At 41.0% G+C, this 24,938-nt stretch overlaps 1 protein-coding gene across 4 annotated transcripts in view; it reads right to left on the reverse strand.

Annotated features, from left to right (window-relative positions):
* Window positions 1–1,611: 1,611 nt before the first annotated feature.
* Window positions 1,612–24,938, reverse strand: part of LOC105490220 (mitogen-activated protein kinase 6) — a 63,555-nt gene continuing 40,228 nt past the window's right edge. For all 4 annotated transcript variants that reach the window (XM_011755655.2, XM_011755634.2, XM_011755642.3 and 1 more), the window contains exons 2-6: window positions 21,752–22,937; window positions 18,723–18,867; window positions 9,551–9,715; window positions 7,213–7,414; window positions 1,612–3,968 (exon numbers count right to left, since the gene is read on the reverse strand). In XM_011755655.2, coding sequence (XP_011753957.1) covers window positions 2,870–3,968; window positions 7,213–7,414; window positions 9,551–9,715; window positions 18,723–18,867; window positions 21,752–22,306 — 2,166 coding nt within the window. In that variant the 5' untranslated portion in view covers window positions 22,307–22,937 and the 3' untranslated portion in view covers window positions 1,612–2,869. The remainder of the gene's footprint in view (window positions 3,969–7,212; window positions 7,415–9,550; window positions 9,716–18,722; window positions 18,868–21,751; window positions 22,938–24,938) is intronic.

Here is a 24,938-nt window from a genome sequence, read left to right on the forward strand (position 1 = left end):
AAGTCAAGGTTGCAGTGAGCTATGATCATGTCACTGCACTCCAGCCTGGGCCACAGAGTTAAGACCCTGTCTCAGAGTAGAGAACCCAGAAATAAATTCTCATCTATATGGTCAAATGATCTTTGACAAAGGTGTCAGCTACTCCTAGGTACTCAAGAGGCTGAGGTGGGAGGATCACTTGAGCCTAGGTTCAAGGTTCAGTGAGCTGTGATCACACCACTGCACTTCAACCTGGGTGGCAGAGCAAGACCTTGCCTCTTTTGAGTGTTTCATCTTCATTACCCTATAAAGATACTTTGATTGCAAGTGGGGACAAAGTAAATGGCACATAAAATTTTTATTGCAAATTTGACTTTACAATACTTAGTATTCAGCCTGGGTCACCCTAAAGCAAGCATATATATATATATATATATATTTTTTTTTTTTTTTTTTTTTTTTTTTTTGAGACGGAGTCTCGCTGTGTCTCCCAGGCTGGAGTACAGTGGCCGGATCTCAGCTCACCGCAAGCCCCACCTCCCGGGTTTACGCCATTCTCCTGCCTCAGCCTCCCGAGTAGCTGGGACTACAGGCGCCCGCCACCTCGCCCGGCTAGTTTTTTGTATTTTTTAGTAGAGACGGGGTTTCACCGTGTTAGCCAGGATGGTCTCGATCTCCCGACCTCGTGATCCGCCCGTCTCGGCCTCCCAAAGTGCTGGGATTACAGGCTTGAGCCACCGCACCCGGCCAAGCAAGCATATTTTATATAAGCGGTTTCAGTTTTACTTTTTTTTCTTTGATGACTATGTTTTGACTTTTTAATGCCAACAAGTCAGATCATTGTGTAGATGGCCACTAAACTGCCAAGGTGACAGTAACAAATGTGGATTAAGCCCAGGAGCCAAGTTTCCCAGTAAGAAAAATCCTAGGCCTCCTTCAGGGAAGACTGCATTTGAGTCAAAGCTAATTATCCTCAAAATGAACATAGATTTGCAAAAAAATGGTTATAATGGAGGATCAGGGACCAATGTCTGCTGCCCGTTGCTTCCTTTACCTCCTGTCTGATGCTCTTATGACACTCAAAGCCTCCACACTTGTCACCCCACCCAGATCCAACTACAAGTGTCCCATTTCCCCCCGCCCCACAAATCAGTTCTCATGACTGCACTTCAGAGCTTGTCCTCTTAAGGTAATCTATGTTTAAATTCATAACGTGGACAGTATTCAACCAGAAAACAAAAAAATATATATCTATACACATGGCTTTGAGAAGGTAGGCGGGCAGATATTCACAGAATCGGTGTTGTACAGAACAAGGATGAAAGAAAAGTGAGGATGGTTTTATAGCTGGATGGGTACAAGGGTAAGTTCATAAGCAAAGATGTATTACGGAGCAAATACTTCTCAAGTTTTCTCTGACTGCACAGTTCAAAGATTCAACTACACATTTTACCTAACAGTTTTGAAATACTATAAAGCCTTATTCCATTCTAATGTGTGATGGTTTAAGTCAAAAGACTTCAACCTTCTCAGCCTTTCAGACTAGCAATTTATAGCCATAATTCAAAGTGATTCTGGTAGTAATTTTCATCCTAGCAGAAAATTTTCATTAATCCAAGAGTGAAACAGGAGCCGTATTTGCTGGCCATGTTTTATTTGTCCTTTTTCTTCAAACAGGATAACCAAAGATACAGACAGTATTCAATAAAATAAAATAGATGAAACAAATTCTAAGAGACTGCGATGCCACATGCTACGTTTAACCTAATTTTATTCATGCTTGCCTTGGGATGGGGAATAGATCATTCAGTAAAAACATACAGTAAAAACAAAATGTCTTATCATGTACAACTTTTAAACTACAATAATGATGTACCTTAATTACTTCCATGCACACAAGTCTAACATTCGTTTTTTTTTAAAAAATAAACACAATTAAGACTTCTAGGAGCATTTTATAATAAAGTAATTCCTAATTAATTTTTCTTTGTAGATAGATCAAGCACCTCCAAAATACAAATTCCTATACACAGTGAGCACGTTACTTAAAATGAACACTTAAGTAAATTAAGTACGTGAACAGCCTTAGGATAAGCTGACATTATAGATTCAGCTAGGTAGGCAACAAACCATAGTGCCAAATGGAAAAAGTGTATTTGCAAATAAATTTTAAAAACTAAGTTAATTTTTATAATTAAATACAGAAAATATACTGATTTGCTAAAATAAATAAGATGTGATGTATTAACACTTCACTATAAAGAATGCATATCAGAACATTTATAAACAGTGAATGAGTTTTATTAAGAATAGTTTACTACAATAAACGCTGGCTAAATAGAAGTGCATTTTGTGAAGCACTATGGGTGGTATATGTTTTGCCACATACTCTTGTTACCTTGAGGTAGATAACACATGTGTACCAAATTCGGCATTCATTTTCAGTTGCTGCTGGTATCATGTGTTTTAAGAAATGTGTACAGTATGAAAAACTTGAAAATACTCATGAATGAAAAATGTCTTAGGAAAAAAATAGCTATTTTCATGCAATTATGTACAGTCTCACTGTGTAAATTTCAAGGCAAGGTTTGTTTCCTGTAAAACAGATCATTGTTCTATGAGAGAATGTTCTTTACTTGTCTTAGTGCATTTCTTTTCTCCTCCTGCATTATTTTGCTCTAGTCTTTATTTTTGTGTGCAAATGACATGCCAGTTAAAATGAAAACTCTCACATGTAGAAAAAGAAAGTCTGGATTTTAAAAACCAAGGAACTCATAAAATCCTTACTAAATGACACCATCTGATTCAAGTAAAAAATGACTTAAACACTAGTAATAAAAAAAGACAAAACACATTTCATGAATACAAAGACAAATGTCTGCTGAGTGTTTTAGTTCAGATGTTTCAAAATGCTGCTGTATGTTTTATGAGGAATTTGAGGGGAAGATTTCATAGCAGAAGGTGTTAATGTGGCCTGTATTGACTTAAGTGGTGACCCAACTGGACTGTGAAACTGCGGGATGCCTATGGACTCAAGCTGCTTGTTGAAGAGGAACTCCCCACTGTTGTTCAGAAATCCTGCCTCATGTCCTCTCTCCCCAAGCTTCCCATCCTCTACTGGCTCAGTTTCTAGCATTTCAGTATCATCTTTCCTGCTAAAGAACTTGTCCAAGTAACTAGTGTAAGTGTTTTCCTTCTCAACTTGTTCATCCTTCCTTACCTCACAAAACTGATTGATGAAAAAACAGTCCTCCCCACCACTCACAAACTGGCTGTCCCAAGAAGATTGGTACAAGGCTTCTAATTGAGCCAGATTTGCCATTCCTTTTTCCTGTTTTTCCTGGCTTACTGACTTTGATATCAAACTTTTCAATTCTAGTTGGGACACTGAGCTATTCAAGTCATTTAATTTATCAACAACATCAGTAGGCTCATGTTGGGAACTAAGTTGAATAGTTCCTGCAATAAAGGAATCAAAATCAAATCCCTGATTCTTTTCCCTTTCTTTTCCAGCCAGTTGCTGTGATGCTTCCTCTAGCGCTATCTGGGCTTTAACCAATCCATTCCTTTCACATTTTGATTTGCCTTTCTTATCAGATTTTTCTTTGCTTTGTTCTTTCCAATTGGAAAGATCTATAATAAGCTTGGGTTCATAGTAATGGTTAACTTCACTCTCTCTCCAAACTAAGTTATCTAAATATGATGACGACCTCGTTTTGTAGTTACAAGTATGGCTACACTCCAGATCACAATATTTGTTTTCATGATGATCTGAGTATTGCCAACAAGGCTCAGTAGAGTAACTGGTATCAAAAGCAGGATCCTCTAGATACTTTTCCCGATCTCCATCCAAATATTTTCGGGGATCAACTTGTACTTCTTCTTCATCAGTGACATCGGACAGAGCTCTTGGATCAAGCTGAACCTCATCAATATCAAAGTTGTTATGTATAGGCCAATCATGCTCTGAAAACTGACAATCATGATACCTGAAAAAAATCAATACACTAGTGTTATTCCACGTATATGATTTCATTTTCAAATTCACCGAGTACTTTTTATGTGACAGCACTGTGCTAGGTCTATGAGGGGATAATTATAGGAGAATAAAGTCGTATGCCTGCCTTGCCCTACCAAAACTTAGTCTTGATAGGTAAGCTCTGTTAACATATTTGGTAATTGCCAATGAAGTATGTAACTTCATGAGGAACTGAGTCTTCCATTCTGAAATAAGACCAATTCTCATTTATTTTCAATTTGTTTTTTGTCCACCAGTTTCATGCAAACAAAAGACTTCATGGCCACAAAATGCACATCTCGAATCTCAATCAGGTACCTTACAAATGTTTACAGTAAGGGCAACTAGAAGAGGGTTGCTGGAAAACTCATCACCATGAATAGCAAAAATCTCCCTGTGTATATGTGTTACTGAATGTGCTATCCTATTACTGACATGTACAATCATTGAGGGAAAAGAAGAGAGATTAGATGACTTAGCTAGGTATAACAGAAAATGCAGGCCAGGTGCAGTGGCTCATGCCTGCAATTCTAGCACTTCAGAGGTGGGCAGACCACTTGAGGTCAGGAGTTTGAGACCAGCCTGGCCAACATGGTGAAACCCCATCTCTACTAAAAATACAAAAATTAGTTGAACATGGTGGCGGACACCTGTAGTCCCAGCTACTAGGGAGGCTGAGGCAGGAGAACTGCTTCAACTCAGGAAGTTACAGTGAACAGAGAGATAGATGGCGCCACTGCACTCCAGCCTGGGCAACAGAGTGAGACTCCGTCTCAGAAAAGAACCATATTTAGGGGGTAGAAATGGACACATGGAGAGAAAAAGTAGTTTGTAGATTTGTGCAAACATACCATACCAATACCTCAATATTTGAGGAGGAGGAAAAAAATTTCTTCTGAAAAACTGGCCGGGCGCGGTGGCTCAAGCCTGTAATCCCAGCACTTTGGGAGGCCGAGACGGGCGGATCACAAGGTCAGGAGATCGAGACCATCCTGGCTAACCCCGTGAAACCCCATCTCTACTAAAAAATACAAAAAACGAGCTGGGCGAGGTGGCAGGCGCCTGCAGTCCCAGCTACTCGGGAGGCTGAGGCAGGAGAATGGCGTAAACCTGGGAGGCGGAGCTTGCAGTGAGCTGAGATCCGGCCACTGCACTCCAGCCTGGGTGACAGAGCCAGACTCCGTCTCAAAAAAAAAAAAATCTTAAGATTGTCATTAGTGGTTCCCAAACCTGGCCATACATCAAAATCACCTGATGACTCTAAGCTACCATCCTACTCTGAAGCAGAATTATATCTAAACTTTCCCAGAAATGTATTTATTATTTATTTGAGACAGAGTCTCACTCTGTTGCCCAGGCTGGAGTGCAGTGGTGCAATCTCAGCTCACTGCAACTGCCGCCTCCCAGGTTCAAGTGATTCTCCTGCTTCAGCCTCCTGAGTAGCTGGGACTACAAGCGCCTGCCACCAAGCCTGGCTAATTTTTGTATTTTCAGTAGAGACGGGGTTTCACTGTGTTAACCAGGCTGGTCTCGAACTACTGACCGCAGGTAATTGGCCCGCCTCGGCCTCGCAAAGTGCTGGGATTACAGGCATGAGCCACCGTGCCCAGCCAAACTTCCCTAGAAATCCAATTCTTTCACTTTATGAAACATCAAATTATACACTAATGTTTAGACTTCAAAAAGTCCCTTTTACTGAACCTCTGTTAAGTGTCCCCAAATTAATTTTGTCATTAGGAAAATAGATTCAAATACTGGCTGAGTATGGTGACTCACGCCCATAATTTCAGCACTGTGGGAGGCCAAGGCAGGCAGATCACCTGAGGTCAGGAGTTCGAGACCAGTCTGGCCAACATAAAACCCCACCTCTACTAAAAATCAGCCGGGTGCCTGTAATCCCAGCTACTCAGGAGGCTGGGGCAGGACAGTGAGCCAAGATCGCATCACTGCACTCCAGCCTGGGTGAGATTCCATCTCAAAAACAAAACAAAAAAAACTGCATCTAACATTAGTCAAAAATAATATTTATCTTAAGATGTAACTACCACTGAGACACTGGAGATATTTTATTGGATATGATTGAGTCTTGTCATCTAACATCTTAAATTGTTCTGACATTCATAAAATGATTCACTTCCAACCTTCACAGTTTAAGGACTTTATAATTTTATTTACTAAATATGCCTTAATGACTTTGAAAATGTTTCAAAGTAGCACTTTTTTTTTTTTTTTTTTTTTGAGACAGAGTCTCGCTCTGTCGCCCAGGCTGGAGTGCAGTGGCACGATCTCGGCTCACTGCAAGCTCTGCCTCCCGGGTTCACGCCATTCTCCTGCCTCAGCCTCCCGAGTAGCTGGGACTACAGGCGCCCGCCCCTGCGCCCGGCTAATTTTTTCTATTTTTAGTAGAGACGGGGTTTCACCATGGTCTCGATTTCCTGACCTTGTGATCTGCCCACCTCGGCCTCCCAAAGTGCTGGGATTACAGGCGTGAGCCACCACGCCCGGCCCAAAGTAGCATTTAACTTTTCCCATCATGTATCATCTAACCAGTAATTACTTTATTAAATATTTAAATTAACGGCTATTTAAGGATCATTACTAAATTTTTCTTTTTCTTTGAGATGGAGTCTCGCTCTAGGCCGGGTATGGTGGCTCAACCCTGTAATCCCAGCACTTTGGGAGGCTGAGGCAGGTGGATCATGAGGTCAGGAGATCTAGACCATCCTGGCTAACATGGTGAAACCCCATCTCTACTAAAAATACAAAAAAAAAAAAAAAAAAAAACTAGCTGGGCATGGTGGCGGGTAGCTGTAGTCCCAGCTACTCAGGAGGCTAAGGCAGGAGAATGGCGTGAACCCGGGAGACAGAGCTTGCAGTGAGCCGAGATCACGCCACCGCATTCCAGCCTGGGTGACAGTGCAAGACTCCGTCTCAAAAAAAAAAAAAAAAGAGATGGAGTGTCGCTCTATTGCCCAGACTGGAATGCAGTGGTATGATCTCTGCAGCCTCTGCCTCCTGGGTTCCAGTGATTTTTCTGCCTCAGCCTCCCAAGTAGCTAGGACTACAGGCACCCGCCCGCCACACCTAATTTTTGTATTTTTACAGTACTAAATTTTTAAGACTTCTACATTGTCTTATATATAATATTAGAAAACTCACTACATACAGTCCGTTGAAAGTTCAGTAAATATTTTTCTAATTTAGGATCACTTTACCTTTCCCAGTTATAAATGTGACTGTGAGTTTCATCCATAAGCAAAATATCATCAACTTCATCTTCAATATGAAAAGGATGGCTTGAAATTGGCTCATCCATTGGAAAAGAATATATGCTCATGTAAGGATGGGAGAGTGCTTCTTCTGCTGTTAACCGATCCATGGGACTAAATGTCAAAATTTGTTCCAGGAAATCCAGTGCTGCAGAAGAAAAGGTAAAAGTTTTTGAGAAAAGAACTGCTTACCTTTAGAAAAACAGCAAATGTCGATCTCATTTATTTAAATGACTAGCTAAGTGATTCCCTTAGCACTTCATACTACACAACAGGAAATGAGCATCTTAATTGTACTAACAGGTCCCCATCTTATAAAGGGGAAAAATAGACTACACAATTAAAAAGTTAATTTGTCAGAAATAAAACTCTGGTTTTATTTAGGACTCTGGTTAACCACAAATCCAATTCTTCCAATAAAACAGGCTAGTAGGCCTTCCTTAGCTCCTCACGCAGCCTGAAAGCTGTATTTACACCAGTCACACACTTCTATGCCTTATGATACTGACCTTCAACCCTGGATCATCACCACCATCTACTCTCTGGCCACACACAACAGATGAAAACTAGCTGCAATATCCCATATCTGGCTCATTACAAATTCATACTAAACAATTTCATTGTGACCTTTGCTATCTGGCCTTCTCTTTATACTCCAGTCTTCTTTATCATTCTCAACAGATAAACCCACTTCGTATTTGTCTCAATCCTTATACTTCTTCACTATGGTCACTCACACATCCTCTTATCCTTGCCTTCTAAGTGAGAAAGATGGCCTTTCTCTCTCAAGCCAACCTGTACTCTAGAAAGAACCCATTCTTTTCTTTAAAAAGAGAATTTTAAGACACAGGGTCTTTGCTCTGTTGCCCAGGCTGGAGTACAATGGCATGATCACAGCTTATTGTAGCCTTGAACTCCTGGGCTCAGGGGATCTTCCTGCCTCAGCCTCCCGAGCAGCCAGGACTACAAGAATGCTACAATGGTGCTGAAGCATGCTAAGATAGAGAAATGTACGGTAAACCACAGAAAGGGAGGATGAAAGGTAAGTATTGAGGGAAATTAACCAGAGTAGGGCTCCCAGGAGTCTTCTAGGTTCACTCAGATGTACTTAATCCTGTTTGCTTTTTTCCTTCAAAGATCATAGAGTGTGGGGTGAGAACATGTATTCTTTTTACCAAGTTGCCACTGCCTCAGAATGTGCTCTGTCCCAAAATAAAACTCCACTGTTAAGAAGAAAGTAGTATGGAGCGTATAATTGATAAATCTTTAGTCTCAGAAACTCCATCCACTCTGCGTTCACTTGCTTGCAGGCACAGTGCTGCCACATGTGACCAAGGATCTTTGCTCAATGGTTAATCCCAGTCACTGGCCAAATATTCAGTTTAGTTCAAAGTTAAAACATGGTCCCCACCCTAAGGAGGGTATGAAAAAGATTCAAATAGCATTATACAGCAAGGTTACAAATGCTTCAACAGCACCATCCTCTTGGTGAGACTCAGCAATAAATGACGATGACTCTAAAGTGGACCCGGGTTATGGCTGAGCAGAGCCACACCTGCAGAGGGTATGCAGACACCCACCCTGTTCCCCACTGCACCTCCCAATTCGAAATTGCTAGTTTGCATTTTAAAAGTGCTCCTTGGCCAGGTGTGGTGGCTTATACCTGTAACACTACCACTTTCAGAGGCTGAGGCAGAAGGGATGCTCGAGCTCAGGAGCTCAAGACCAGCCCGGGCAACACAGTGAAGACCCTGTCTCTATTTTTCAATAAAAAATAAAAATAAAAAAGTGTTCCCACAAAGGACTTATTTAGTTATGAACAGGGATGTTGTGACAGCGGCTACAGGGTTACGAGAAAGGAAGCTAGCAATGGAATTTGTGAAGACAGACTCAAAGACTGGTTAAGAATGTGGAACTACTGAAAAGCCTGCAAAATCTGCTGAAATGAAACACAGCAGCTTTCTCTTTATCCAGGCATTTATAGAAGTTACAAGTATATCTGAGGAAAAAATGCCATCATGGTTTTGCCGCCAGTGCCTATATTCAAAATACTTGCTACTTGCTCTGGAAAGTAATTCAGAGGAACAAAAAAACAGATCGTAGCCTAAGCACCAGGACAAAAAAAAAAAGGGAGATGAGAGTCGAAGTTTTAGGTACACCTTAAGTATAAAAAGACTATTTGGGAGAAAGCCCCATATCTAAGGATAAAAAGTTCCAGCTCCCTACACAGATTTCTACTTCACACACAGGCACGAATGTGAGGGCCACTCTCGTGTCACAATACCTTCTCGACTAATTCCTGGAAGCAGCTGAGTTAAAGGTTTGTGTGGCTCAGTCATGTCATTTCTAATGTAAACTGGAATTACGCTGAGAAGCTCCTGACGATCTTCCTCATGTACAACAGGAATAGATTCTAAAATCAGCTGCATCTGTTCAAGTTCATGTGCACCTGAGGTAAAAAACAAAACCAAAAAAACACACTAAATACAACAAACACATTCCTCAATGTTTACTTATTTCATAATAAACATAAATTATATTATAATGACCAGTGGGGGGAAGTTTGAATTGAATCATCAGGTTTCACTGCTTTGACTATCACCAATCTACTTATATCTATTTCCATTTCTGCTCACTGATATATTTAGTTTTAGCTGCTTTGTTTCCATAGGGAACTGACTCTAAGTTTGGTCTCATATTAAGGTTATCACAGACTAATGAAAAAAAAGCAACTGAGATTTAAGAGATCTAGATTCTGGTCTTAACTGTACCACTAATTAACTGGCTATAACTTCAGAGACAACAGCTAACATCTCTAGGACTTAATTTCACCATCAATGAAATGAAGGGTTGGACTAGACTTTTAAAATGAGAAGTTTTATAGTTCTTTGTTAGGGGTCAGTATTTCTAGGCTGTTAGGCAATTGAAGAAATAAAGGGGGAAACTAGGCTAAATAGGTGACTTTTAAAAATTCCATTTGCTGTACTCCAGCATGGATGACAGAGTGAGACCCTGTCTCAAAAACAATAAAAATTCCACTTGCCTTTCCTTTAATGTCTATAAATGCATTGAACATTCAAAAATTTTGTTCCTACTATGAGCAGGACACTTCAGAATACAGTTGTGAAACAAAACAGACCAAGTCCCTGCCTTCATGGATCTTACGGTGACATACGCTATAAAGAAAAAGAGAGTAAGCTAAGGGTGATAGGACTGTCGGGAAGAATAGGGCTGTTAATACTTAAAAAAAAAAAAAAGAAAAAAAAAGAAAAAAAAGTGAAGAGTTGGAGACCAGCCTGGCCAACATGGTAAAACCCCATCTCTACTAAAAATACAAAAATTAGCCGGGCATGGCGCACGCCTATAGTCCCAGCTACTTGGGAGCCTGAAGCACAAGAACTGCTTGAACCCTGGAGGAGGTTGCAGTAAGCCAAGATCATGTCACTGCACTCTAGCTTGGGCAACAGAATGAGACTTGGTTTTTGTTTTGTTTTGAGACAAAGGCAAGCCTCACTAAGAAGTGGAAAATTAAAGAAGTGGGGAATACACCAAACATTCATATGGAAGAAAGAAAGGAGTTCTAGGAAGATGGAGAGAAGCCCAGAGGAGACAGGCAGGTTGGTATGTCCAAGAAACAACAATTAGATAAGCCTAGCAAAAGTAGAGTAGCTTGGAGCACACAGTGGGAGATGAAGTCAGAGTGGTACTAGAACAAAGGGTCAGCTTTACCCTGAGTTTGATGGAAAGCCATCATACAGTTTGAGCAGAGATATGACATGATCTACCTTATCTTTCAACAGGATCACTCTGGCTGTGATGTGGTAACTAAAGACAGCACATACTGAAGCAGGAAAGAGAAGGTCCTTCTAACAGGAGAGACATAATGGCTGACTGGACTTGGGGAGGGATAGTAAGAGTGATAATAACAAGCTGTTTTACTTTTTTTTTTTTTTTTTTGAGACGGAGTCTCGCTCTGTCACCCAGGCTGGAGTGCAGTGGCCAGATCTCAGCTCACTGCAAGCTCCGCCTCCCGGGTTTACGCCATTCTCCTGGCTCAGCCTCCCGAGTAGCTGGGACTACAGGCGCCTGCCACCTCGCCCGGCTAGTTTTTTGTATTTTTTTTAGTAGAGACGGGGTTTCACTGTGTTAACCAGGATGGTCTCGATCTCCTGACCTTGTGATCCGCCCGTCTCGGCCTCCCAAAGTGCTGGGATTACAGGCTTGAGCCACCGCGCCCGGCCGTAACAAGCTGTTAAGAGTCTGGATATGGTTTGAAGTAAGAGCCCACAGATCTGTGCTAACAGACTAACAGAAGTGAAGGACAGTGACAAGATTTTTGTCTAAGCAACTGAAAAATGGAGGTACTGGTTTGCTAACATGAGGAAGATAGTAAAAACAAAGTATGAGGAAGAAATATCAGAGGCCCAGTTCTGGGTAGGTTAACTTTTGTTATTAAACATTTGAGTGGAGATACTGAGTTAAGGAACCTGGAATTCAGACAAGAGGTCAGGGCTGATGATATACATTCAGAAGTCATCTTGAGCCACCGTGCCCGGCCTCAGGTAATTCTTAAAGGAATGAAAAAGAATGAGATTACCCAGGGACTAAGTGAAACTAGAGAAGCATGGAGCCCAAGGACTGAATCTGGGATACTTCCAACATGAGGCGAAAGAGAAGAACTGGCAAGGGTGACTGGAAAGAAGCCAGGGAAGAATTGAAGAGTGGCATGCCCAAAGACAGCTGAAAAAGCACCTGAAGAGGGGAAGATAAATTGTAACAAATGCTGGAGATGGTTCAAAATAAGGACTTAGAATTGATAAGGGATTTAGCATTATGGAGATCACTGGTGACCTCGATGAGAGTGGTTTTTGGTGGAGGACCAAGCCTGATTGGACAGGGTGAAAGACAGAATGTAAGCAGAGGAATTAAGAGCAGCAAGGATGCACACATCTTTTGAGAAGTTTTACATTCAAAGAGTACAGTAGTATATGGCAGTAGCTGAGGGACTGCGGGGTAAGGACAGAGATTCTCTTGTAAGACTGGAAAAATTTTATCAATGTTTGAATGAATACTGATAAAAACGATCCAGCAGAAGGGGTAAAGTGAAGATGCGAGGAATAGAAGTGCTAAGCAGGAAAGAGGAAAAACACCTACTGCCCAAGTAGAAGTGTTAACCTGGGACAGGAACACCTACAGAGAGACAATCTGGACACACGAGAGAAATGTACCAAAAAATAAGACTATAACACTTTCTACAGGCTAAAAATACACTGATTTCCAATGAATGCTTGGTCCTTACCTTTTGTTGCTCTGTTCATTTGCACCTTATACCTAATAACCACTCAGATCTCCCTTCATGTTTTTATCTAATAGTTCACTGACAAAAATCAATGAAGCATCTGGCAACCAGAAAAAAACTACAACCTAGATCTTTCTAATCATTTCACAAACTATTCCTATTAAATGTAAAAACTATGCTACTTAAAGAGTTTTAAAACAAATCCGATTATTTTTATTCCTATACTTAAATGTCTGAATGTGCACTGAACGTTTAAAAACAAACATTTAAAAATACATAAATACAGCTGAGAGCAGTGGTTCACACCTGTAATCCCAGCACTTTGGAAGGCTGAGGCAGGTGGATCACCTGAGCAGGAGTTCAAGACCAGCCTGACCAATATGGTGAAATCCTGTCTCTACTAAAATTTCAAAACTTAGCTGGGCCTGGGGGCGTGCACCTGTAGTCCCAGCTACTCGGGAGGCTGAGACAGGAGAATTGCTTGAACCTGGGAGGAGGAGTTAGCTGAGCTCACATAAGCGCACTCCAGCCTAGTATGACAGAGCGAGACTCCCTCTCAAAAAAAAAAAACCACACACACACAAAAAAAACCTTTGTATAATCCATGCAGCAGCAGTAGGCACTGACCTCATTTCTATGACTTGGAGCATGACCAAATGATTTTTCATTATATAGACTTAAATTTGGTTTTGTTCTGAGACAAAGTCTTGCTCTGTTGCTCAGGCTGGAGTAAGTGGCATGATCACAGCTCACTGTAGCCTTGACCTGCCAGGCTGAAGCAATCCTCCCACCTAAACCCCTTCAATAGCTGGGACCACATGTGTGTGCCACCATGCCCAGCTACATTTTTGTTTTTTTGTCGAGACAGGGTCTCACTATGTTGCCCAGGGTAGGTCTCGAACTCCTGGGCTCAACTGATCCTCTGGTCTCAGCCTCCAAAAGTGCTGGGATTACATGTATGAGTCACCATACCTGGCTTGTTTTTCTGACTTGTTACTGTGGTGGCTTTAAAATGTGTCCACCTGGCCAGACACAGTGGCTCCTGCCTGTAATCCCAGCACTGTGGGGGGCCAATGCAGGCAGATCACCTGAGGTCAGGAGTTTGAGACCAGCCAGGCCAAAAGGGTAAAAAAATTTAGCTGGGTATGATGGCAGACACCTGTAATCCCAGTTACTTGAGAGGCTGAGGCAGGAGAGTCATTTGAACCCGGGAGGTGGAGGTTGCAGTGGGCTAAGATCGCACCATTGTACTCTAGCCTGGGTGACAAGAGCAAGATTCCATCTCGGAAAAAAAAAAATAATAATTTTATACACACACATATGTACATACGTATGTGTGTGTGTGTGTGTGTGTATCCACTTAATCCATTCGAGAAGGTCAAAAATGAAAAAACGGTCCAAAAATTATTTTGATACTCCTCCCTTTAAAGGGTGGAACTGAACTCTGCTCCCATTGACCATGAAGTGTACTTAGTGACTCACTTCTAACACACAAAATAAAGCTAAAGTTGACAGTATGTAACTTTTGAGACTTGGTCATGTGTGGTCAACTGATTTTTGATGAAAGTGTCAAGATAATTCAATGGGGAAAGAATCTTTTCAACAAATGGTGCCAGGACAAATGGACGTCCAATGTGTAAGAGTTAATCCCCCTTTTTCTTCCTTCCCCCACCGAATACAGAGTCTTGCTCTGTTGTCCAGGCTAGAGTGCAGTGGCACGATCTTGGCTCACTGCAACCTCTGCCTCCCAGGTTCAAGCAATTCTCCTGCCTCAGCCTTCCGAGTAGCTGGGATTACAGGTGCGCACCACCACGCCCAGCTAATTTTTGTATTTTTAGTAGAGACAGGGTTTCACCACATTGGCCAGGGTGTTCTCGAACTCCTGACCTCAGGTGATCCACTCTCCTCTGCATCCCAAAGTGCTAGGATTACAGGTGTAAGCCACCGCACCCAGCTGTAAAAGTTAATCCTATAAAACTCTCAGAAGACAACACAGGAGAAAACAACCATGACCTTGGGTCAGGCAATTATTCCTCAGATATGACACCAAAAGCAAAAGGGACAAAAGAAAAAGATAATTGGACTTCAGAATTAGAATCTTGTTTCAGGCCTGGCACAGTGGCTGATGCCTGTAATCCCAGCACTTTGGGAGGCCGAGGCGAGTGGATCATGAGGTCAGGAGTTCGAGACCAGCCTAACCAACATGGTGAAACCCTGTCTCTACTAAAAATACAAAAATCAGCTGGGCATGGTGGTGCGCGCCTGTGATGCCAGCTACTCAGGAGGCTGAGGGAGCAGAATCGCTTAAACCCAAGAGGGAGAGGCTGCAGTGAGCCAAGATTGTGCCACTGTACTACAGCCTGGGCGAGTGTGCGAGACTCCGTCTCCAAAAAAAAAAAAAAAAAAAACCTGTTTCAAAAGACATAGAGAAAGGAAAGGAAACTGCAGAATAGAAGAAAAACATGTAAATCACAAAAGATTTGTATTCAGAATTATGTAAAGAATTCTTACAACTCAACAATAAAAAGACAACCCAATTTAAAAAATAGGCAATAGATCTGTACAGACATTCAACATCCATTAGTAGGGAAATGCAAATCAAAACCTCAATGAGGCCTGGTGCAATGGCTCCTGCCTGTAATCCCTGCACTTTGAGAGGCCAAGGTGGGCAGATCACTTGAGGTTAGGAGTTAGGGACCAGCCTGGCCAACACTGTGAAACCCCATCTCTACTAAAACTACAAAAATTAGGTGGGCATGGTGGCGCATGCCTTTGTAATCCCAGCTACCCGGGAGGCTGAAGGCAGGAGAACTGTTTGAACCTGGGAGGCGGAGGTTGCAGTGAGCCAAGATTGCACCACTGTACTACAGCCTAGACAACAAAGCGAGACTCCATCTCGAAAAAAGAAAAAACAAACCACAATGAGATACTACTTCATACCCGATGGATGGCTATACTCAAAAAGATAAAATTTAACTCTCATGCATTGCTGGTGGGAATGTAAAATGGTACAGCTGTGCTGGGAAACTGTTCTTCAAAAAGTTAAACAGTTATCACACGACCCAGCAATTCCACTCCTAGGTATATATACCCAAGAGAACTGAAAACATTTTCACACAAAAACTTGTACACAAATATTCACAACAGCATAATTCATAATGAAGAAGTGGAAACCCAAATGTCCATCAACTGAGGAATGGATAAATAGCATGTGGTATATTCATAGAGCAGAATACTATTTGCCCATAAAAAGGAAAAAAGTACTAATATATGCCACTACATGGGTAAACCTCCAAAATATTGCTACATGAAAGAAGCCTGTCCCAAAGTCCAAATGTTATCTGAAACAACCAGAGTAGGCAAATCCATAGAGACACAAAGTAGATTAGTGGATGCCAGGGGTTGGGGGAAAGAGGAAATGAGAAGTGACTGCTAATGATTTGCAGGATCTTTTAGGAGCCAAGACAGTGTTCCAAAATTAGATTGTATTATTTACAGAGTATATAACTCTGTAAATATACTAAAAGATATGGAACTGTATAATTTAAATAAATTGTATAGTATGTGAATTATATAACAATACAACTTTTTAAAATAAGATATACTGGCTATCTCCTTGCTGTCTTTTGGATCATTAGTTCTAGAGGAAGCCAGCCACCATATTATGAAGACACTCAAGCAATCCTAAGGAGATGCCCACATGGTGAGGAACCGAAGCCTCTTGGTAACTGTCATGTAAGTAAGCTATCTAGAAGTGGATCCTCCTGCCTTGGTCAAGCCTTCAGGTAACTGCTGCCCTTACCAACATCCTGACTGAGAAAACCTGAGCTAGAACCACCTAGCTAAACCACTCCCACATTCTGACACACAGAAACTGTAAAATGGTAATAAATGTTTGTTGTTTAAGCTACTAAGTTTTGGAGTAATTTGTGACACTGCAACAAACAATACAGAATTGTTTATATATGCTGGAAGGCACTTGATATCAGGAACAGAACCTCTAATCACAGTATTGTTCCTAAGCAAAAATCAATCCATTTAATAATTTAGTTTCCAGGAATCCCTCCGAATTTCAATTTAGAAAACTAGCATACATCTTCGATTTTTTTTTTTTTTTTTTTTTTTTTTTTTTTTTGAGACAGTCTCTGTTGCCCAGGCTGGAATGCAATGGCTTGATTCCGGCTCACTGCAACCTCCACTTCCCAGGTTCAAGTGATTATTGTGCCTCAGCCTACCCAGAAGCTGGGATTACAGGCGTGTGCCACCATGCCCGGCTAATTTCTGTATTTTTAGTAGAGACGGGGTTTCACCATGTTGGCCAGGCTGGTCTTGAACTCCTTACCTCAAGTAATCTGCCTGCCGCAGCCTCCCAAAGTGCTGGGATTACATGCATGAGCCACTGTGCCCAGCCAGAAATTTTAGATAAATAGAAAAAAATTATAGGCCGGGCGCGGTGGCTCAAGCCTGTAATCCCAGCACTTTGGGAGGCCGAGACGGGCGGATCACGAGGTCAGGAGATCGAGACCATCCTGGCTAACACAGTGAAACCCCATCTCTACTAAAAAATACAAAAAAAAACTAGCCGGGCAAGGTGGTGGGCGCCTGTAGTCCCAGCTACTGGGGAGGTTGAGGCAGGAGAACGGCGTAAACCCGGGAGGCGGAGCTTGCAGTGAGCTGAGATCCGGCCACTGCACTCCAGCCTGGGCGACAGAGTGAGACTCCGTCGCAAAAAAAAAAAAAAAAAAAAAAAAAAAAAATTATAAAGGGCTGGCTTTTATATAAACTAAGTACTGGCATTAACATACTTAAAAGACATTTATGCATGCTGTCCTTTCTTCACCAGTGCTCTCCTATGTACACTAATCTTTCTTATGTAAATAGGCTCTCTCCTTTCCTTCTGCTCTTAGCACAGTCTGGGGTCGGCGGGAACAACTCTAAAAATGGTATGTATAGAGGACAGGGTGCGGTGGCTCACGCCTGTAATCCCAGCACTTTGGGAGGCCGAGGAGGGCGGATCACGAGGTCAGAAGACAGAGACCATCCTGGCTAACACGGTGAAACCTCGTCTCTACTGAAAATACAAAAAATTAGCCAGGCATGGTGGCGGGCGCCTGTAGTCCCAGCTGCTCGGGAGGCTGAGGCAGGAGAATGGCGTGAACCTGGGAGGCGGAGCTTGCAGTGAACAAAGATCGCACCACTGCACTCCAGCCTGAGTGACAGAGCGAGATTCCATCTCAACAACAACAAAAAAGGGTATAGAGGGGGGAAAAGTAATCTCAAAACACAAAAAAAGGCCTTAATCACTATCACACCACTTCCCCAACTAGAAAATCTTCAGTACCCCTACTATTCCTTACTTTTCCATATGGAAAGTCCTCTACCTACTTTCTAAATACTTTCTTATCTGACCCCATCTTAACTAGTCATAAATATGTTTATTATTATTTGACAACTTGCATGAATCTCAGATTCATGAATGTATCAGGATTATACTTTTATTTATATAGGTACCCTTAAATAACATATTTTCTCCCTTCCCCAATTAAAATTCTTCACTATTATGACTCCATAATGCCTTCCATTCCAGCAATCACTGATGTATAGCTTCTCCAAGTTTTTAGCTCTAGCCTATACTAAATAATTTTATACAGATGTATGCTTTGCTTTATGACACAAGACATTTTTCATGGATTATTCATCTCTTCTCATCTTGACAAGGTCCTCTCTCACACACTTCTTTAGACTTCTAAATAGCACCAAACTTAACAAAAAATTACTTGTTTGGTTGTTTATAGGGGGAGGAGACCAAGAAAAATTTGTTGGATTTTCAACAATGGCTTAAAATTTTCACCAGGAAGTGATGATACTGACAGAAGTATGCAACTCAAGTATCAACACAGATTACCAACAACTATTATGGGTCCACAAAATATAAAATTATATTTAAACACTAGAGTTCTGATAATTTATGAAGTGACCAATTTAGTGAATGTGAATAAGTTTTCTCAATTTTTTGAATAAAAACGCCAATTTATCTGTTCATTTTTAGTATTCTAGATCACAATTAATTATTTTAAACCTTATATGAATCTTGCTTCAGAGATAAATGCAAAATTACTTCTCTTTGGGAAAATTTTTCCCCCCACAAAATACTAACCTGCAAAAAGGGTTTTACCAGTCAGCATTTCAGCAAAGATGCAGCCTGCAGCCCACATGTCAATGGCTTTAGTATAATTATTAGGAGAAAGTAAAAGACGTGGAGATCTGTACCATTTAGTAACCAATCCTTCAGAAAGATGACCCTACGAAAGAAACAAAAAACATTTTTTTTACTTTAGCTAAAAAACAGTACTTAAAACTTGATTAAAGAATCCTTAATCTGCCGAGCGTGGTAGCTCATGCCTGTAATCCCAGCATTTTGGAAAACTGAGCTGGGCGGATCACCTGAGGTCGGGAGTTCGAGGCCAGTATGACCAACATGGAGAAACCCCGTCTCTACTAAAAATACAAAATTAGCCAAGTGTGCTGGTGCGTGCCTGTAATCCCAGTTACTCAGGAGGCTGAACCAGGAGAATCGCTTGAACCCGGGAGGCAGAGGTTGCGGTGAGCCGAGATCGCACCACTGCACTCCAGCCTGGGCAACAAGAGCGAAACTGTCTCAAAAAAAAAAAAAAAAAAAAAAACACTTTAGTCTTTAACCCCAGCACTTCGGGAGGCCGAGGTGGGTGGATCACTTGAGGCCAGGAGTTTGAGACCAGCCTGGGCAACATGCTAAAACCCCATCTCTACTAAAAATACAAAAATTAGCCTGGCATGGTAGCACACGCCTGTAGTCCCAGCTACTTGGGAGGCTGAGCTGGGAGGATCACTGAAGCGCAGGAGACAGAGGTTGGAGTGAGCCAAGAGCAAGACCCTGTTTAAAAAAAAAAAAAAATTATGTAAAACTCTAGTTATAGTGTTAACTCTAGGCCACACATTCAAAGTATTTTTCAGATGAGCTGGTTTACACTCAAAGTCTTGAGATAATCAAGGAGCAAGTATGCTTCAAGTCAGAACAGTAGGGAAGAGCACCAGAGGTGCTACTTACAAACCAATGTCAGCCTCCTTACTGACCTCTACTATAAATCTTATTAATAACCAATTTATTCAATTACTTTACAATTACAAAGCACCTTACAAAACCTTATACATATATTGCCTTATTTCATCCTCAAAACTACCCTGGGAGATTGTGATGGTAGATATTAACTCCATTTTATAGGTGTGATGCCCAAGAGACTAAGGGATCTGCTTCAAGTCATATAGCTAGTTGGATGTAGAAATGGAGTCAATTTTAGACAGTATAAGTCTTAGTTCAGTGCTCTATCCACAATACTTCACTGTGGATACAGTAAATACATAAAAAGGACGTGGTCAGTGTTAATAATCTCTTTTCTCTAGGAAAAAAAAAAAAGTGTCTGTGTTGCCCAGGTTGGTCTCAAACTCCTGGCCTCAAGTGATCCTCCTGCCTTGGCCTCCTAAAGCATTGAGATTACAGGAAGAAGCCACCGCGCTCCCAGCCTAGAACTCATTTTCTACAAAGTTTTTTTTTTTTTTTGAGATGGAGTTTCGCTCTTGTTGCCCAGGCTGCAGTGCAATGGCGCGACCTCAGCTCATTGCAACCTCTGCCTCCCGGATTCTCCTGCTTCAGCCTCCCAAGTAGCTGGAATTACAGGCATGCACCACCAGGCACAGCTAATTTTGTATGTTTAGTAGAGATGGGGTTTCACCATGTTGTCAGGCTGGTCTCAAACTCCCAACCTCAAGTGATCCGCCTGCCTCAGCCTCCCAAAGTGCTGAGATTACAGGTGTGAGCCACTGCACCTGGCCCAAGTTTAATATGGGTTGGGCATGGTGGCAGGCACCTGTAATCCCAGCTACTTGGGAGGCTGAGGCAGGAGAATTGCTTGAACCCAGGAGGTGGAGGTTGCAATGAGCTGAGATCACACTATTGCACTCTAGCCTGGGCAACAAGAGCAAAACTTGGTCTCAAAAAAAAAAAAAAAAAAAAAAAAAAAACTTAATGTGAAACACCACATATGAAGATTTGTCTTAGGCATGTACTGTGAAAAGCCAACAAAGCAGGGCTCCCAGGGGTTCTTTACAGCCAAAGCAGCTCCACTTTTCTATTTTAAACATCATGGTCCCACATAAGATTTCATTTCAAAACTAAAAGACCAAGGTTCAGCTTGAAAAATACTAAATTCTTGTATGAAGACCATTTGCTATCTAAGAGGAAGTTGCTGTGAATCTTTTTGGCTATACTTACTACCAATTGTTTATGGGAATTTAGATTTCAAGCTAAATTTAGTTTAAACAAAGCAGAACTGAATACAGTCTCAAAGGGACAAAAGAAGACGTAAGTTTGGGTGTGCTGGCATGCACCTTTAGCATCAGCTATTTAGGAGGCTGAGGCCAGAGGATCACTTGAGCCCAGGAATTTGATGCCAGCCTGAGCAACACAGCAAGATCTTGTCTCTAAAAACTTAAAAAAAAAAAAAAGACAAAGCATGATGGTTCACACCTTTGTAATCCTAGCATTTTGGGAGGCTGAGGCAGGCAGATCACTGGAGGCTAGGAGTTTAAGACCACCCTGGCCAACATGGGGAGGCCCCATCTCTACTAAAAATACAAACAAATTAGCTGGGCGTGATGGCACGCACCTGTAATCCCAGCTATTTGGGAGGCTGAGGTACAAGAATCACTGAATCCAGGGGGTGAAGGTTGCAGTGAGCCAAGATGGCACCACTGCACTCCAGCCTTTACGACAGAGTGAAACTCTGTCTCGAAAACAAAAGACCTAAAAGTTGAAATAGTATCCCCTCTTACCACAATTCTGTCCCAAAGAAAGTATATTCCACTCTTAAATAACTAAGGGAGAATTTCATTTATAATGAATAACCATATACTTTAGAACTTCATTATAATAACCATATTTTTTTTAGAAATTTGTATTTAATTATCCCACTCCACCTTCATTTCAAACAGAGAGACTGTGAAAGATAGATTTGTATCAGAAAAAAAGGCACTATGTAAAGTTTAATAAGATTAAAAATTCTGCCACAATATACAAAGAAAATGCAGGTACCTATTCCTGATTAAGCGTATCAGTTTAAAGGTCTGTCTCAGCTGGCTTTCTCTACATACCTTATGGGAATAATGAGGATCCATGATCCGTGCAAGACCAAAGTCACCTATCTTCAGCACCAAGTCTTCAGTATTAATGAAAAGATTAGCTGGTTTGAGATCTCTGTGCAGTACGTTTGCAGAGTGAATATACTTGAGCCCCCGTAGCAGCTGATACATGAACAGCCTGGCATGCTCTTCCAGTAAAGGGCCCTGCTCCAGCACATTAGCCAAGTCTGTCTCCATGTACTCCTGAACAATGTAAACACTGTTCAGTTCCGTAAGAGAGCCCACATCGTCTGTTAATTGGCTTCCACTAGGACCAAGAATTTCAAACACTTTCACAATGTTATCATGGTCAAGTCTTCTAATAATTTTGATTTCACGTAGAGCATGTTTGACACTCTGGGGATCAGTAAGGACAATTTTCTTGATGGCTACTCTTTTGTCACAGTCATTGTCTACAGCAGAAAAAACCAAGCCATTGCCTCCACAACCCAATGGTTTTAAGTCCATATACCTAGAACCCAGATCAAAACCATGAATGTTCATGAGACTTTCAAACTTCTCTGCCATTTTGAAACCCTTACTATTGCCTTTTCCTTTCGAATTGAACTTGTGTAAACAAGGAAGAAAACTGGCATCAAAAGGAAAGATCTTTCAAAAAGGGAGAAGAAAAATAATTATGCTTCCACAGCAAGATGGTTTCTTGATGTTCATTGCATATGCCAAACAGGCCTGTTGAGTTCCCCTTAGATTTAAAGCTCAAAAAGCTCTACTCATATTGAGAATTAAAAAGATTGCAGTACTCATAGTTCAAGAAAGGGGCAGCAACTCTGCAGACATTTAAAGAAAACAAGAAACTCAAACGGAATGAAATGACATACTGTGCACTCAGATTACCGTGCTAAACGATTTAACATTTAACAAAAATGTGAATAAATATGCACACAACAGGCTTCTATGAACATTCTCCTCACAGTGCAGATACATTCAGTGTTGGACTGGTCCTGAGCAGCATCATTCTAAGGTGCTGGTAAGCACTATTTCCGTTTTGCTTCTTTTCTTCCTTTGTTGCTATATATTTATTTCAACAGGAAGCTCTGGCGGCTGTTGGTTAACAGAAGATGTCTTTTGTTAGTGATCAGGTGGCTCCAGCTCACCACAATCACAATCAAAGCTACCGTCCATCTTACTCTGATACAACCTGGGGGGATGAGAAAAAGAAGAGAGTCACCACTGCAGGAAATACCCTTTTCTTCAAATGTGTAGTATGACGCAAACTGAGCATTTAGCAATAAACTACTACTGGTACATTAAACTTAATGATGGTCATTAAGTGACAAATTACCCTTAATCAAAAATAGCTTACAAAAATGTTATGAGCAATTCACACACGTTGGCCCGGGCTCCAGATTTCACTACGCTAGATTCTTGGTAACACTTAGGCTCATTAGGTTGTACCATTTCTGAAATGCCAACAAGTATGGGAAGGTTCATAATATTTTTATAGAACTCGAGTTTTATGAGGGGTAAAACATTAGTAACATCTATCTAAAAGAATATATAAGAAGTCTGCAATGTGTTAGTTTGTTAAAGAGCATGTTTATTTATTAACTATGCCTATCAATATCCAATGAACAAAAATCTAACAGCACAAATAAGTATGCGAATAATGCTCTTCAATTTATAAAAGTAAACTTGCACAATAATACCTATGAAAAGGTATTTAATGTGACTGATAGGGAAAGATTACCTTAAAAGAACATTTCAGATTGAAAAACCATGCTTCTCTGTTAATGTCAACTCTGAGGGGTGTGGAAAAACAAACTTACACACAATAGTGGTTAGAGTTTAAATTAGTACAAGAACTTCAGAGCAATTTGGCAGAAACATATAAATGAATAAATAAATAGCATACTCTATGACCTGGCCATTTTTCTTCACAGTAAACTCTCTAGAGAAATTCTCATTTTTTTGGTAAAGAAAATTAGAAACAACCTAAACTTCATAAAACAGGAGAACAGATAAGTAGTTATATGCATGCAAAATAGTTTTTTTTTTGTAAGTACATATGTACATTGCAAAAGTAAAAAAAAAAAAAAAAAAGGAAAAAAAAAAGAGACAAATACCAAATTCATAATGATTACTTGGAGGTTTTTTTTTTTTTTTTTTTTTGAGACGGAGTCTCGCTCTGTCACCCAGGCTGGAGTGCTGTGGCCGGATCTCAGCTTCACAGCCTCCGCCTCCCGGGTTCCCGCCATTCTCCTGCCTCAGCCTCCCGAGTAGCCGGGACTACAGGCGCCCGCCACCTCGCCCAGCTAGTTTTTTTTTTTTGTATTTTTTAGTAGAGACGGGGTTTCACCGTGTTAGCCAGGATGGTCTCGATCTCCTGACCTCGTGATCCGCCCGTCTCGGCCTCCCAAAGTGCTGGGATTACAGGCTTGAGCCACTGCGCCCGGCTACTTGGAGGTTATTAAGGAAAGAGACCAGAATCATTTCTCTGCATTTTAATGTGTTATTTATTTTAAAATAACAAGCATGGCAGATTACTAGATTCTTACAGAGCTGGGTGGTATGTATATAAAGGTTCGTTATATCAATCTCTGTTCGCTTAAAATATTTCATACTTTAAAAAATATCCTCTAAAAGGGCAGGAAAAAATAGCCTCAACTCCAGTAGATGGTTCCCTAGCCAGCCCGAAAAAAAATAAATGCAACTTGGTTCTTTCAGTTTCTTAATGGCCTAATCCTTGAATCTGCAGAGTACCCAGAGTACCAGATATAAGGCATTATGGAAAATAAGGTGGTCAGAATTCCTAACAAATAAGACCAGACAATATTTGAGGCAGAAAGAATAAAGTCAACAATTTATTCATTTAATATATAAACATATATTGAGTAACTACTACATGCTAGGCAGGAGCAAACCTGATATGAGCAAAAGGATTCTGGCCCTCAGTAAACTCAACTCATTGTCCAATAGGAGAAAGACAGCTTCAATAAAAACTGATACTTACTATCCTCCAGTTCTTTTAATAAATGAGAACGGGTCTTGTATCTGCTTAATATGAAGGACACTAATAGTAAAATAGCTTTCTTTTACTGTAACAGATGGCTTCTCCTCTGCAAGTTTTTCTCTGCTTCTCAGAAATCAGCCCCCCTAGCCCGCCAAAAAAAAAAAAAAAAAAAAAAGTCCTAAAAATTCT

This window comes from Macaca nemestrina, chromosome 7 (genome assembly GCF_043159975.1).
Source record: "Macaca nemestrina isolate mMacNem1 chromosome 7, mMacNem.hap1, whole genome shotgun sequence".
NCBI lineage: Eukaryota > Metazoa > Chordata > Mammalia > Primates > Cercopithecidae > Macaca > Macaca nemestrina.